This window comes from Oncorhynchus nerka, linkage group LG21 (genome assembly GCF_034236695.1).
Source record: "Oncorhynchus nerka isolate Pitt River linkage group LG21, Oner_Uvic_2.0, whole genome shotgun sequence".
In the NCBI taxonomy this organism is placed as follows: Eukaryota; Metazoa; Chordata; class Actinopteri; order Salmoniformes; family Salmonidae; genus Oncorhynchus; species Oncorhynchus nerka.
In genome coordinates, this window is record NC_088416.1 from 10,721,895 (window position 1) to 10,737,893 (window position 15,999).

The 15,999-nt window shown below is 43.5% G+C and overlaps 1 protein-coding gene and 1 non-coding gene across 2 annotated transcripts in view; one reads left to right on the top strand and one right to left on the bottom strand.

The window, feature by feature from the left end:
- Positions 1 to 406: 406 nt before the first annotated feature.
- trnas-aga (transfer RNA serine (anticodon AGA)) lies at positions 407 to 488 on the bottom strand. The gene has a single exon. It is a non-coding gene; the product is annotated as a tRNA-Ser (tRNA).
- Positions 489 to 1,546: 1,058 nt separating this feature from the next.
- Positions 1,547 to 15,999, top strand: part of LOC115103879 (nucleosome-remodeling factor subunit BPTF-like) — a 56,831-nt gene continuing 42,378 nt past the window's right edge. Inside the window, 3 exon segments of the mRNA XM_029624902.2 lie at positions 1,547 to 2,291; positions 4,482 to 5,304; positions 10,924 to 11,144. Of these exon segments, the coding sequence (XP_029480762.2) occupies positions 1,784 to 2,291; positions 4,482 to 5,304; positions 10,924 to 11,144 (1,552 nt within the window). The 5' untranslated portion in view covers positions 1,547 to 1,783.

Genomic DNA, 15,999 nt, shown 5'->3' on the forward strand with positions numbered 1-15,999 from the left:
GCAGCAATGTTCTAACATTGTGGAAAGCCTTCCCAGAAGAGTGGAGGCTGTTATAGCAGCAAATGGGGGACATGTTAATGCTCATGCTTTTGGAATGCGATGTTCGAAAAGGTGTCCACATACTTTTGGTCATGTAGTGTATGTAATGTAGATATCCACATCAATATTTTTTGCAATACTGCTCAAGGCTACGTAGAACATGCAAACAGAAAATGAAGAATTTATTTTTGAACACTTGGAGGTCTCCTTTTCCATTGTGTACCGCCTTTTACATGACGACAGTAGGTAATATAAAGATATTAATTACATTCAAATGGACGTAACAAATGTATAGTAGAAAGATTTTGACATTGGAAGTACTGCCCTTTAGAGGGAAAAACTTCCAATTTACATCGTCAAAAGATATCGTTGTCGGCAGGATTCGAACCTGCGCGGGAAGATCCCAATGGATTTCTAGTCCATCGCCTTAACCACTCGGCCACGACAACTTGATATTTAATACATTAAATCACCCCCAATTTAACCCATACCCATGTTAAACCTGCTACTATGTATCGTTTTTAAGACTGTCAGCTATTTTTTTAACGACCATTCACTTTGCCGACTGCTTCTATTAACAATGTAGCTATAACATCGAAATAATTAGACGTCTGCCTGCTGGAGTTAATAAAGCAATGTGCTTGTTTTAAAGAGAAAAGCCTTGGCATAGATAAACTACAGAGAGCAGGCACCACACTATACGTAGTAGGCCTGATCTAAATAGGCTACATTGCGAGCATAAACCAAAGGCTGTAATTTAACATAATGTAGCTAGGCCCTATCATAGGAGAGGGATTTAGGAAACATTGTAGCAACAAAGAGAAAAAAGAAACAATGTTGCACCACAATTGCTACATTGGTAGGTTATGTCACCATCATTCATGGTGATGGAACTATTCTGATGTTCTTCGTTCTGATCCAGAATGTTGAATGACCTCTTCATAATATCCGCTGTTTGCATCAATAAGTAAACACAATATTTGAATATTTTTTCCCGATCCTATTTTTTAAATAAAGGCATACAATTATCCAATGCAATACACGATATATTATGAGTATTTTTGCCATTAAAATAAGTTTATTGAATAACTCCACTCTGCATTAGCAAACTTACAAATGGAGTCTCTTTGATAATAGCAACACTACCAATACCTACATCAACTACCAATACCTACATGACTCAAATGTTGACATATAGTGAACTTATCCCTAATATGTGCTGGAACTCTGGAACTGATTTAACAACAACTTGGTTTCAAGATTCTGATCTTTCCCGTGTCCGACTACGTATGCTGGTCTACATTCTGGCTAGAATGACGACGTCAGCTGCAAATTGACAATGCTGTTACATTGTAATAAATCCATGTTTTCTTGATTTGTGTGACTTGACATGACAAGTGAACGTAAATAAACAATCGTGGGGGCATCACGTTCGCATGGATAACACATTTTATGAACTAAATGCGTCGACTGTAGAATAGTAGTCACGTGACCTCCGTACAGGGCCTGCTGTCTGTTTTCAGCGGAGGGAGAGATCCGAAGAAAAATGGCGACTGCAGGCGACCTAAAGCGGGAAGCCGGCCATTCTATTTGAACTTTCTACTAAAAATTGAGCCCGGGGCTTGGTGGGGCTAATTGAGACTATCGCGACGTTGGTTAGGGTTTCCGAGGGTGCCCGTTTTTCCGGGTTTGCGTGGACTAGTCGTGCGCTAAAATTGAAATAAAAAATAATACATCTGCTACAATGCGAGGGAGAAGAGGAAGGCCGCCTAAACAGGCAGCGGAGATGCAGGAGGTTTCCCCTGGGCCAGTTCGCGGTTCGAGAGGGAGAGGGAGAGGTAGCCGTGGTAGGGGAAGGGGCCGAGGACGTGGCCGCGGACGAGGCTCGGTGGTGGATACCGGTGATACAGAAATTCATCGGAGAGAGAACTACCATTCGTCCAGGGGCCGGAGGAAAGTTGGAGCAGCGACGACATCGCGGGGCAGAGGAAGAGGCAGGGGTTCGAGAGGTGGTCGGGGGAGACGGCCACTGTGCAAGGTGGTCTACGATGACAATAGCGACGAGGAAGAGGACAATATTAGTTTGAGGTCGGAGGAAGACGAACTTTTACACGAGAATCCCTCAGACTACGAAGAGGAGGCCGTGGGCAATGAGTCCGATTTTCTGGAAGAATTACCAGATGAGGATGATGCTAGTTACTGTACAGAGAGCAGCTTTCGGAGCCATGATAGCACGCACGGCAGCACTCCAGGTACGTTTGCTTGCAATTTAGAAGCATTTCTTTTCAAATGCACGCCAAAGTGTTACAGTTTTTATTTAGCACATTTGGTAAGCAATGTGCATTGTTCAAAATGGAGATTGCACTCATAAACAGGCCTTTGTTTAGGAGCTCTGGTGATCGTTTGCTAGTTCCCGCACAGTGAACACTACTGTCGCCTCGCATGTTTTCTGTTATAAAAAATCTGCAACTTTAGGCAAAAATTAACACGCATTTGACGATGGGGATTATTGTAAAACGGAATTGTTCATTTGCATAATTGCACATATTTTGCATACAACATTATTTGCTGAGGCGTTAGTTCAAGATAAACATTTAGCTACTTTCCATTCATTAATTTAGCAATATCTGTTAACATATATGCGTCAACAAGCATGCCATGCTGCACTATCTGGCTACAAAATTTCATGTGAAGATTCATACCATTTGATAATTTTGTCGCGTTGTCTTGCATGGCATGAATATACCTTTTTATACAGTTCCTGTAGTAGATGTAAACAATAAATGCGCAGTTTAATCAACCAGTTGTAATTTATCCCCCTTCCCTTAATTTAAACCGTTTTTTCCTTTAGAAAAGCAAGTGTTTGCGATATATTTCGCGAGATTGTGGTCAAATCAGCTTGACAGGGACATAATCGCCAAGGCCCTTTGTTTTGAAAAGAGGCGCTCTAATTTCACCTGTTGCAGCTTTAACTCGTTCTAATATCACGTAGTAAATTGTACGGTAACCATAGCAAAGCCAATCTATCAGTGTAAACGAGCAAGAGCAATGGCAAACTTATTTGAAAAATAATTGAACTGTAAAGAACAATAGTTTTGTTCTTGCATAATGTCTAACCATTTGTGTAAGTGACGTTGATGTCATTCATGTACTTTGGTCTTCGCATAAACTATTTTCAAGCCATTTCTGGATTATTAAGGAACCATTTTGTAATTCAATGCAGAATTATATTTCCATAAAATTCTAGATTTATTGATATGGTATTCATCCTAAAATGCGTATTATTCATAAGTTGCCCCACATCTCATAAGCACAGATGTGTACAGCCTTGACAACATTGGTATTTCTTGAATCATAATTCTCTCTCTCTCCATTGCACCCCAGTGACTGATTAGGCCAATAACCTCCTACCCCAAATAGGCTCGCTTACCATGCGAATATGGCTGAATTGTGCAAAGAGTGGTTTATGTGCCTATCGTATGACCTATAATCACACACACTCATTTTAGCATACTGAGTCACAAATACATGCTTATACATACATAGAGACTGTGCATAGGGCCTAAGGAACGAAGGCAGAGGTTTTTGTACACAGCCCTGACGGGCCACACAGCTCAGGGGAGTGGTGCATGTTGGTCATTTTCATGTCACCTCATCTATGCCTACACCCTGTCTAATGTTTGAAATCTAATTTAAAACTACAGTATGTTAGTTTTTACACCTAACTACTCCAGCTGATATCAGAGTGTGTGGATCCATGTTTCAGATTCTGAACTTGATCCGGGACCATATTCATAAAAAGTGCTGATCTAGGATCAGTTTAGCCTTTTTGATCATAATGAATAATATTACATGGACAGGGGGAGCTGACCCTAGATCAGCACCCATATTCTGGCCTAGGGTCAGGTCATGCCATCGATGAAGGAAGGCCAAATTCTCTACTGCACGGTGTATACTCAAGTACCAGGTGCTAGGTTAGCTTATTTACATTTTTAAGACTTGATAAAGTTCTCTTTCCAAAGGGAGACATTCTGTTTATAGAAGAGATTAAGACTTGATATACACAGTGGGATTTATGGAAGGGTAAAAAAAAATACAAGTTGGTTATAACCAATAGGCTATACTTAAAAGTTGATACAAGGAAAGTAATGCACACATTCAGAGATGTTATCCATAAACAGTAACAAAATAATTACACACTCAAATGTGTTGAATAAGAAGCCCTGCCTGTTTGATAGAAACATCGACAGCAGTTATGGTTGATGGGAATTGTGCTGCCTGCTTTGGCTCATTCAGTATGTATCTAGCTTTGTCTTTGTTTCTTCACCTGCCTTTGTTGTGTTTCCAGCACTTAGTATTAAAGGGCCTTTTTTCTTCACCCCATTTTGTCTCTTGATTGATTTTAATTATTTACATAATTTATCACTCCCTCTCTGTCTCAGGCCGGAGGAGCAGACGCCCACACCGGCCCCGCTCGCCCATCTTCGAAGCCAAGGAGGTGCCCCCCCTTGAGCTGCCCAAGTCCTCAGAGGACCTTTTGGTGCCGGCCAGTCAGCTCCTCAACATCTCGGCCGTCTATGAGGTGCTGCGCAACTTCGGCTCGGTCCTGCGTCTCTCGCCGTTCCGCTTTGAGGACTTTTGTGCGGCGCTGGAGGGCCAGGAGCAGTGCACCCTGCTGGCTGAGACCCACACCGCCCTGCTCAAGGCCATCCTGCGCGAGGAGGACACATCCAACACCACGTTCGGTCCTGCCGACCTCAAGGACAGCGTCAACTCCACGCTCTACTTCATCGACGGCATGACCTGGCCCGAGATGGTGCGCGCCTACTGCGAGAGCGACCCAGAGTACCGCCAGGTGCTCCCTTTACTGGAGGGCGAGGAGTACCCCTACGAGCCCCTCGAGAGCAAAATTAAGGTCCTTCAATTTCTCGTGGACCAGTTCCTGGCCACCAACCTGGCTAGAGAAGAGTTGATGTCGGAGGGGGTGGTGGCGTATGACGACCACTGCAGGGTGTGCCACCGGCTGGGGGACCTCCTCTGCTGTGAGACGTGCTCGGCCGTCTACCACCTGGAGTGCGTAAAGCCGCCACTGGTGGAGGTACCCGAGGACGAGTGGCAGTGCGAGGTGTGCGTGGCACACAAGGTGCCCGGCGTGGTGGACTGTGTGACGGAGACACAGAAGAGCCGACCATACATCCGCCAGCTGCCAATCGGCTATGACCGCCACCGCCGCAAGTACTGGTTCTTGGACCGCCGCATTGTGGTGTAAGTAGACAACAACAAACAGACGTTCACTCACTTCAAAATTATACTCAACAAAAATATAAACGCAACATGCTCGAATTTTACTGAGTTACAGTTCATGTAAGGAAATCAGTCAATTTAAATACATTTATTCGGCCCTAATCTATTGATTTCAAAATGAGTTTTTCTCCACAAAAGGGCTTTGTTACAGACAGAAATACTCCTCAGTTTCATCAGCTGTCTGGGTGACTGGTCTCAGACGATCCCGCAGGTGAAGAAGCCAAATGTGGAGGTCCTGGGCTGGCGTGGTTACAATGATCTGAGGTTGTGAGGCCAGTTGGACGTACTGCCAAATTCTCTAAAATGACTTTGGAGGTGGCTTATGGTAGAGAAATTAGCATTAAATTCTCTGTCAACAGCTTTGGGAGACATTCCTGCAGTTAGCATGACAATTGCACACTCCCTCAAAACTGGAGACCTCTGTTGCATTGTGTTGTGTGACACAACTTCACATTTTAGAGGCCTTGTTATTGTTCCCAGCACAAGGTGCACCTGTGTAATTACCATGCCATTTAATCAGCTTCTTGATATGCTACACCTGTCAAGTGGATGGATTATCTTGGCAAAGGAGACATGCTCACTAATAGGGATATAAACACATTTGTGCACAATATTTGATAGAAATAAGCTATTTGTGGGTATGGAACATTTCTGAGATCTTTTATTTCAGGTCATGAAACATAAAACCAACACTTTATATGTGGGAGATTTAGTTCCCGGTTTCAACTGTACTGAGCAAATGGCAGAAAGTGTCTATGTTTCAGCGTGGTAATGCACGGCCCCGTGTCGCAAGGATCTGTACACAATTCCTGGAAGCTGAAAATGTCCCAGCCTGCATACTCACCAGACATGTCACCCATTTGAGCATGTTTGGGATACTCTGAATCGACGTATACGTCAGTTTGTTCCAGTTCCAACCAATATCCATTAACTTCACACAGCCATTGAAGAGGAGTGGTGATCACACCAGATACTGACTGGCTTTCTGATCCACGCCACTACCTTTTGTTTTGAAGGTGTCTTTGACCAACAGATGCATGTCTGTATTCCCAGTCATGTGACATCTATAGATTAGGGCCTTTCAACCGCCCCGAGAGGAATCCCTTTGACAGTTCTGTAGGGCCTTTCAATTGACTGATTTTCTTATGAACTGTAACTCAGTAAAATCTTAGAAATTGTTGCATATCTTCAGTGTAATAAATGGTTATTACAATTTCCTATTCTACCTGGCAGATATGTCAGGTATGTCAGATTATGTCTCTTCTAGACAATACATTAATATCTGAGTATTCTGTAATGTTATCTCTCCATGGACATCTCTTCTCAAGCAATTGATTAGTTTGATCAGGTGTGATAGGACCAAAATATGCAATTGCTACGGGCCTTGGAGGAACGGATTGGCAAACATGGGGTTATGTGATAGCATGGAGGGATGGGATGATGGGCTAGGGCTGTTGTCTCACCTGTGGCTGTTGTGCAGGACCGGGCCTGGTCTATAATTTCCCTGCCTACCGACGCCTTCTCAGTCTTTGAAAGGATGCTGTTGTGTGAACTGTTTGCTGTCCTGACACTAGGAGGAACATAAAAACCGTTGTCGTCACACTGTGAAATGAAGACCAAGATACTAAACTGAGTATAGTGTCCAAACTCCTTTTTAAACGAAAAGGATGAGTGTTGAAGGCAACTTCTAATGGCTACCCCGGTCTTTCTATTGAAAGGTCCTTTGGAGGAAGAATGTGGGGCATATATTTGACATTTTTACCTAAACCAGTGTTTCTTAGGTAGCCTAGCGGTTAGAGGGTTGGGCCAGTAACTGAAGTGTCCCTGATTTGAATACCCGAGCCGACAAGGTGAAAAATCTGTCTGTGCCCTTGAGCAAGGCACTTAACCCTAATTTGCTCCAGGGGTGATGTACTACTATGGTTGACCCTTTACCTGGTCCTGGGGACATTTTTGTTTTTGGCCTTGCGCTACACAGCTGATTAAAAGGATCAACTCATTAAGCTTTGAGGATATCAATCAGGTGTGTAGTGCTAAGGCAAAAACGAACATGTGCAGATTGGGCCAGGATCGATTCGCCTTGGTACCTTATAGGCAAGCAACAGGGACTTACATTTGATGGACACTGCTGATGGGAGCCAGTGGAGAGTGGGAAGGAGTTTTTTTTATACAGTCTGGTAGGAGGCCACAATGGAGTTGTTAACTGTGACAGAGGTCTTGGAGCAGGCAGGCCTTTCCAGGGAGGAAGAGCAGCAGCTTTTGTCAATGTTGCCGGTGATGTCTGGTGAGGACCTGCCTTACAACAGGCCTACAAGCCCTCAGTCCAGCCTCTCTCAGCCTATTGCGGACAGTCTGAGCACTAATGTAGGGATTGTGCACTCCAGGACAATGCCTGTTACGCGAATGCAGTAGGCCAAGGTAAATTGCTAGCTAGCATTAAACTTATCTTATAAAAAACAATCAATCATAATCACTAGTTAACTACACATGGTTGATGATATTACTAGTTTATCTAGCGTGTCCTGCGTTGCATATAATCTGACTGAGCATACAAGTATCTAAGTCTGACTGAGCGGTGGTAGGCAGAAGCAGGCTCGTAAGCATTCATTCAAACAGCACTTTCGTGCATTTTGCCAGCAGCTCTTTGTTGTGCGTCAAGCATTGCGCTGTTTATGACTTCAAGCCTATCAACTCCCGAGATGAGGCTGGTGTAACTGATGTGAAATGGCTAGCTAGTTAGCGGAGTGCGCGCTAATAGCATTTCAAACGTCACTCGCTCTGAGACTTGGAGTGGTTGTTCCCCTTGCTCTGCATGGGTAATGCTGCTTCGATGATGGCTGTTGTGTTCCTGGTTCGAGCCCAGGGAGGAGCAAGGAGAGTGACGGAAGCTATACTGTTACACCGGCAATACTAAAGTGGCTATAAGAACATCCAATAGTCAAAGGCTAATGAAATACAAATGGTATAGAGGGAAATAGTCCTATAATTTCTATAATAACTACAACCTAAAACTTCTTACCTGGGAATATTGATGACTCATGTTAAAAGGAACCACCAGCTTTCATATGTTCTCATGGTCTGAGCAAGGAACTTAAATGTTAGCTTTCTTACATGGCACATATTACACTTTCACTTTCTTCTCCAACACTTTGTTTTTGCATTATTTAAACCAAATTGAACATGTTTCATTATTTATTTGAGGCTAAATTGATTTTAATGATGTATTATATTAAGTTAAAATAAGTGTTCATTCAGTATTGTTGTAATTGTCATTATTACAAATAAATAAATAAAATTGTCCGATTAATCGGTATCAGATTTTTTTGGTCCTCCAATAATCGCTATCGGCATTGAAAAATCTTAATCGGGCGACCTCTAATTGTGTGTTCCTGGTGTAACTCGGGCAGTTGTTGTTGCCATCCTGTACCAGTCCCGCAGGTGTGATGTTTGGATGTACCGATCCTGTGCAGGTGTTTGTTACACGTGGTCTGCCACTGCGAGGACGATCAGCTGTCTGTCATGTCTCCCTGTAGCGCTGTCTTAGGCGTCTCACAGTACGGACATTGCAATTTATTGCCCTGGCCACATCTGAAGTCCTCTTGCCTCCTTGCAGCATGCCTAAGGCACGTTCACGCAGATGAGCAGGGACCCTGGGCATCTTTCTTTTGGTGTTTGTCAGAGTCAGTAGAAAGAGCTATTTAGTGTCCTAAGTTTTCATAACTGTGACCTTAATTGCTTACTATCTGTAAGCTGTTAGTGTCTTAACGACCGTTCCACAGGTGCATGTTCATAAATTGTTTATGGTTCATTGGAACAAGCATGGGAAACAGTGTTAAAACCCTTCACAATGAAGATCTGTGAAGTTATTTGGATATTTGCAAATTATCTTTGAAAGACAGGGTCCCGAAAAAGGGCCGTTTTCTTTCTTTTTTGCTGAGTTTATTAAAAAGGTTATTGTTACTTATTTATTAATGTGTACAGTGTCAATTTCAATCAGGCACTGACGTTATCCACCTAAGAAACACTGATAACCCTGAATCCAAATTGAAGCAGAAGCGTGAGCAATTGTCAAACACGATCATGTTCAAGCTGGGAGCTTTGTTTACATGACAGGTGGCAATGATTGATTTTTATTGAAACGTTTACATGAATATTTGAGTCATTTAGCAGACGCTTTCATCCAGAGCGACTTACATCACCTGTTTAGCTTCTCTGGTAAGGTATAGGAAGGCCAATGCCCTCACTTGTTTGAAGGATAATGACAATGTAAACACACAGATGTTAGTAAGCGATAGCATATACGCCAGCTATTAAGCACTAGTCACAGATGGTGTGGTAGCAGACTCCTTTAACCAGAGAGGAGTGTCACACACTCATGTACACACACACACACACCTGAACAGAGGGATTCGGAGTTAGCCTTCACTGTCTCATTGCCGCTCCCACTCAAGAAAGTGTCTTTCACCTGGTGCAGCGTAATAGATCTACACCATCCCCATAGAGAGAGAGTGGGTGGTTGCATCCTAAGAGGATGCTGACTAGATTGTTGGAATACTGCCTAAGGCCAGTGAGACCCAGGCCTAGATCGTGCTGTGCACAAAACTGTAAAATGTGTCGTTTTGTTGATATTTGATGTGGGCCTAAGTCTTATGCATGCCTAGTGCTCTAAGGTGTTACAACTCTAATTTCCCTATAATCATGTTTCCCAAGATTGCAGCTAAGTCGATGTTGAAACTTAAAAGCGCATTTCCACCACTCATCAACCTCCACCACTCATCAACCTCCACCACTCATCAACCTCCACCACTTCTCAACCTCCACCACTCATCAACCTCCACCACTCATCAACCTCCACCACTTCTCAACCTCCACCACTCATCAACCTCCACCACTTCTCAACCTCCACCACTCATCAACCTCCACCACTCATCAACCTCCACCACTTCTCAACCTCCACCACTCATCAACCTCCACCACTCATCAACCTCCAGCACAATACCAGTGTGCATTTCTACGTTCTACCCGAAGACGTAACCAGAAGTTGGAACGTTTTAAAAACGGGGATTTTCAAACATTGAGATTCACGGTGACGTGGAGCAAGAAAATAGCTTCCCCTTTGGCTAGAGACCCATCGCAGGTTTTTGAAAAGCTTTTTTTTTTTTTTTTGGACCTTTTATTTTTGCAATCACAGAAACATGCCGTTTTCACATATCTAGACACCGGTTTGGTGCTTTAGATAATGAATATGAGTTTGTAAAGTGGCGGAATGACCCTTTTTAAGGAGTACTGGCACCATAGACGAGACGTGTATTAAATAGTTGTCAGTACTATGTCCTTACAATGGACAGTTTACTATAGGTGTCTGCTTAAATGTTCTTCATTCTACTGCTTGTCATTTGATGATGGCATCAATTAATCAAGGACATCGATCTTTCTCCATCCTCTCTTTCTCTCTTATTCTCTCCCTCTCCCTACTCTCATGTTCTCTCTTTCCCCTCCATCTCCATCTTATCCCTCTCCCCTCTTCCTTTTTCTCTCCACAACCCTCCACCCATGTCTCGCTCCCTTCCTCCACCCCAGTGAGGAGGACGGCGAGCAGGAGGACAAGACCATCTGGTACTACAGCACCAAGGTGCAGCTGGCTGAGCTGATCGACTGCCTGGACAAGGGTTACTGGGAGGCCGACCTGTACGCCACGCTGGAGGAGATCAGGGACGAGGTGCACACGCACATGGACATCACCGAGGAGCTCACCAACAAGGCCCGTGGCGTCAACAAGTGCTTCCTCACCGCCGCCAACGGTAAGAGATGTTGGACACGTTCAGATAGGGCATGTTTTGTTCTCCGTAACCTATCTGACATGTAGAATACAAATCTCTATTAAGGACATTTCTGCAACGTTTACCTACGGAACACAGTACACCGGGGGTGTTGCACACACAGGTTTTGGGATATTTTATTCTAGGACTGGTATTGTCATTTACAGTCATTTCAGAAGAATGTTTTAGCAGTTGGTCTTACACACTTACACACTTACAACGTGCCTGTTGAATGCAGCTCTCTGTATGCTGTTAGAGCATTTCTAAGTTAGTTATCTATCATAGTACACATCCTATTGTTTCCTTCCTTTTGAAGTCTATCATTGTGTTACTATCATTGGAAGGGTGAAAAGCTTTGCATTGAATCTATTGAGACCCCAGGGATTTCTGAGCACATTTTGGTAGGGTAAAGCTGTTATGTATTTGTTTTTCCATTGTAAAGTAAGTTTGGCCTTTTTCTTCAAATAAGACTGTTTTGGGTGTGTCCTAAATGGCACCCTATTCCCGATGTAGTGCACTACTTTTAGGAATATTTTTTCGCATTGTGAGTTATGGTAATGAGCTTGAGCTGTAGTCACGATCCCGGATCCGGGATGGGGGGCTCTAAGAGGGTACTATGACAGACAAAATTAGCAAAACAAATCCAGAAAATCACATTGTAGGATTTTTAATGAATTTATTTGCAAATTATGGTGGAAAATAAGTATTTGGTCACCTACAAATAAGCAAGATTTCTGGCTCTCACATACCTGTAACTTCTTCTTTAAGAGGCTCCTCTGTCCTCCACTCGTTACCTGTGTTAATGGCACCTGTTTGAACTTGTTATCAGTATAAAAGACACCTGTCCACAACCTCAAACAGTCACACTCCAAACTCCACTATGGCCAAGACCAAAGAGCTGTCAAAGGACACCAGAAACAAAATTGTAGACCTGCACCAGGCTGGGAAATCTGAATCTGCAATAGGTAAGCAGCTTGGTTTGAAGAAATCAACTGTGGGAGCAATTGTATGGTCTTCCATTTCCTAATAAGACCACTGATAATCTCCCTCAATCTGGGGCTCCACGCAAGATCTCACCCCGTGGGGTCAAAATTATCACAAGAACGGTGAGCAAAAATCCCAGAACCACACCTAGTGAATGACCTGCAGAGAGCTGGGACCAAAGTAACAAAGCCTACCATCAGTAACACACTACGCCCCCAGGGACTCAAATCCTGCAGTGCCAGACGTGTCCCCCTGCTTAAGCCAGTACATGTCCAGGCCCGTCTGAAGTTTGCTAGAGAGCATTTGGATGATCCAGAAGAAGATTGGGAGAATGTCATATGGTCAGATGAAACCAAAATATAACTTTTTGGTAAAAACTAAACTCGTCGTGTTTGGAGGACAAATAATGCTGAGTTGCATCCAAAGAACACCATACATACTGGGAAGCATGGGGGTGGAAACATCATGCTTTGGGGCTGTTTTTCTGCAAAGGGACCAGGACGACTGATCCGTGTAAAGGAAAGAATGAATGGGGGCCATGTATCGTGAGATTTTGAGTGAAAACCTCCTTCCATCAGCAAGGACATTGAAGATGAAACGTGGCTGGGTCTTTCAGCATGACAATGATCCCAAACACACCGCCAGGGCAACGAAGGAGTGGCTTCGTAAGAAGCATTTCAAGGTCCTGGAGTGGCCAAGCCAGTCTCCAGATCTCAACCCCATAGAAAATCTTTGGAGGGAGTTGAAAGTCCGTGTTGCCCAGCAACAGCCCCAAAACATCACTGCTCTAGAGGAGATCTGCATGGAGGAATGGGCCAAAATACCAGTAACAGTGTGTGAAAACCTTGGAAGACTTACTGAAAACGTTTGACCTCTGATATTGCCAACAAAGGGTATATAACAAAGTATTGAGAAACTTTTGTTTTTGACTAAATACTTATTTTCCACCATAATTTGCAAAATAATTCATTAAAAATCCTACAATGTGATTTTTCTGGATTTTTTTTCTCATTTTTTCTGTCATAGTTGAAGTGTACCTATGATGAAAATTACAGGCCTCTCTCATCTTTTTAAGTGGGAGAACTTGCACAATTGGTGGCTGACTAAATACTTTTTTGCCCCACTGTATGGTAGTGCTGTTGGTCATTTATTTGTTTTTGAAACAACTAATTAACCATGTCAGTTCAATTATTTGAATTCTATTTCGTTCAGTTTTTTTCTGTGAGCTCAATGTGCACATGTAAGGTTCTGTAGTTATTTTCTTAGTCAACCTTGTGTGCTGTTTCGTTGGGTTCTTGAACGTAGCCCTGTCTTTCATTTTTGTTAATTGATTTCACCTGTGTTAGTTACTCACCTGGTCTCATCAGCTCCTTATTTAGTTCAGTTCCTTCTGTTTGTGCCTTTGAGGTATTGTTCGTTTTGACTACTATGCCTTTTCTTAGCTCGTTTTGAGAACCAGTTATAGCCTTCAGTCCTAGTTTTGATTCACCTGCCTATTTGCCTACCTGTGTATGTCTACTGCCTGCCTGTGACCACGATTCCTGCCTTCTGCGAATGCGAAATAAACACCTGCCGCGCCCTGCGCGTGAATCTACACCTTTTTCTCCCTGAGAATTCATTATAGCACATTGCGCTGCAGTTTCTCCAGAGATAAATCACATCATGCCCGAACTGTGCGCTGTAGTAGGGAGTTGTAGTTTCCAACAGGTCAATAATAATAATAGTTTCTAATAATTAACTACGTTGACCATAATCCATTGCACGACTACTTCTGTCCGGTCTGTTTCTTTTACCTGTGCTACGGAAGAGACAGAAGACTGTGCGATCAAGAGGGGATACATAGAGAGCAGTTTCTTCGAGGTATCTCTACCTGAAAATACATGATCTAAGTGATTGATAGTTGGTATTCAGCAGTCATAAAAGTATGCCTTATTTACTTTGAAGAATTACTAAAATAATACATTTGTCAGGTATAGGTAGCAGCTTTATAGAGATGAGATGATGACTTTGAATTAAATAATACATTTGTCAAATAAAAGAAATGTGATCTACACAACTGAAATATTTGAGTAAAGTAAATGTGAACAACGAATGGTTAATTCGTGATGGGCAGTCACTACCAACATGGGACTTTTATTCATAGTTTTATTATCTGTTATAGCATTCAACCCACAGTGCATTTAATGTTTTTTAAAAATCACTGAAACCGAAATCTGAAATCGTAATTATTTTTTGATAATCGAACCGAAACGACCTCAAAAAGCACTAATTGCTCAGCACTAATGTATGCGACTATCATACTGCTATCCCTCTCCCCCTGCCTCTGTCAGATTATCATAGTGGATTTACCCATGTCTTCCCAAAGCAAAATCCTAAATATTTCCACACCACTCATATTTGGGTAAGTAGGCCCTAATCATTGGGGCAGTGGCGGGTTGGCTGGCTGGTTGTGTTTAAGTGCCTCTATCGCCTCCTGTGCTGACTTGGCCTGGCTGTAGGCTCTGGGGACTGTGGCACTGTTCCAGCAGGCTTCACTGGGACGGGGTCCAAGATGGCAGGACTGAATGCCTCTGAGAAAGAGAGAGGTGGAAAGAGGGAGAGATGGTCAGATAGAGAGTCAATGGTCATTGGTTGGGGGGGGGGTTGAGGAACAGTGGAAGAATATGGAGGCAAAAGGTCAAGAAAGGGGATGGAGAAAGAGTGACAGAGAGAGAGGAGAGATAAAAGTGACAAAGAAAGCGAGGGAGATGGAAGACGAGGAGGGACATGGCTGTGCCGGGTGTCCTCCTGTCTTCTATACGTAGCCAAGTTAGCCAGGACAGTCCGGCTGAGCCAAAGGTCCCTGGTTCTGAGCGTGTGAGGGGCTCCATTGTCTAACACCAGAGAGCCTGCCAATGGCTCCTCCTCTGCCCCGTCTGTCTCGCCTCTAATCTATCTCTCTCTTTATCCTGCTCGCTCTCTTTCTCTCTCTCTGCCCCTCTCTCTTTCATATCTCCTTCTCCCTCGGTCTCTCTTGCTTGCTCTCTCTCTCCCCTCCCCCCCAGTTAAGTGAATACTACTCAGTCATGTTGAAGGGCCATAGGAACCAGTACCCATTCCATGACATAACTTACTCTCCAGTCCCAGTTTGGCTGGGCTCCAAACTGTTACCTCCTCTCCTTCATGACAACTGATCTGATTAAAGAACAAATGGGATGGTTGAATGTGATAGGGTGTTAAGGCTATCCAATCTTTTTACCTATAAGTGGCCTCGAGGGTGACGCCAATAATAGGAAGCTGTTGTAACAGCTATTAGGCTATTTCTGAGTCTTTTTAGATTGGGACTTGTATCTGTAGCCTGGTCCTAGATCTGTTTTATGTTTGACATGGCAATGACCGTAGGACTTTGTTATAGAGTTATATACAGATGTGGGACCAGGCTATTGTAACGGTACACTTGTGATGGACTTCGGATACAGACTGAGATCCAGTTCTCTGTTGGTGTGCCTTCCATTGAGAATGAATGGTTTGAAATCTCACCAGTGAGTCTACTTACGACCCGCTCCTGCACACACATTGTGGAAATCACATGATGTCTGAAAGAGCCTTTTAACCACTTTCTCTCTCACACCCACGTAGACAAACACCACACACACACTGGCATCAGGAAAGCGATGACAGATCCCAGATTGAGCCCCCTAGGAAGACACTTCAGGCTGCTGTCAAGGCTTCTCCACCGCCCACACACACACACACACACACACACACACACACACACGCGCGCTCCGGCGACAAATGACAGAGGAAGTATGCTATCGTTGATGCCTGAAACAACACGTTTTTCTTTGTCACCATCCCACTCCCCCAAAATATG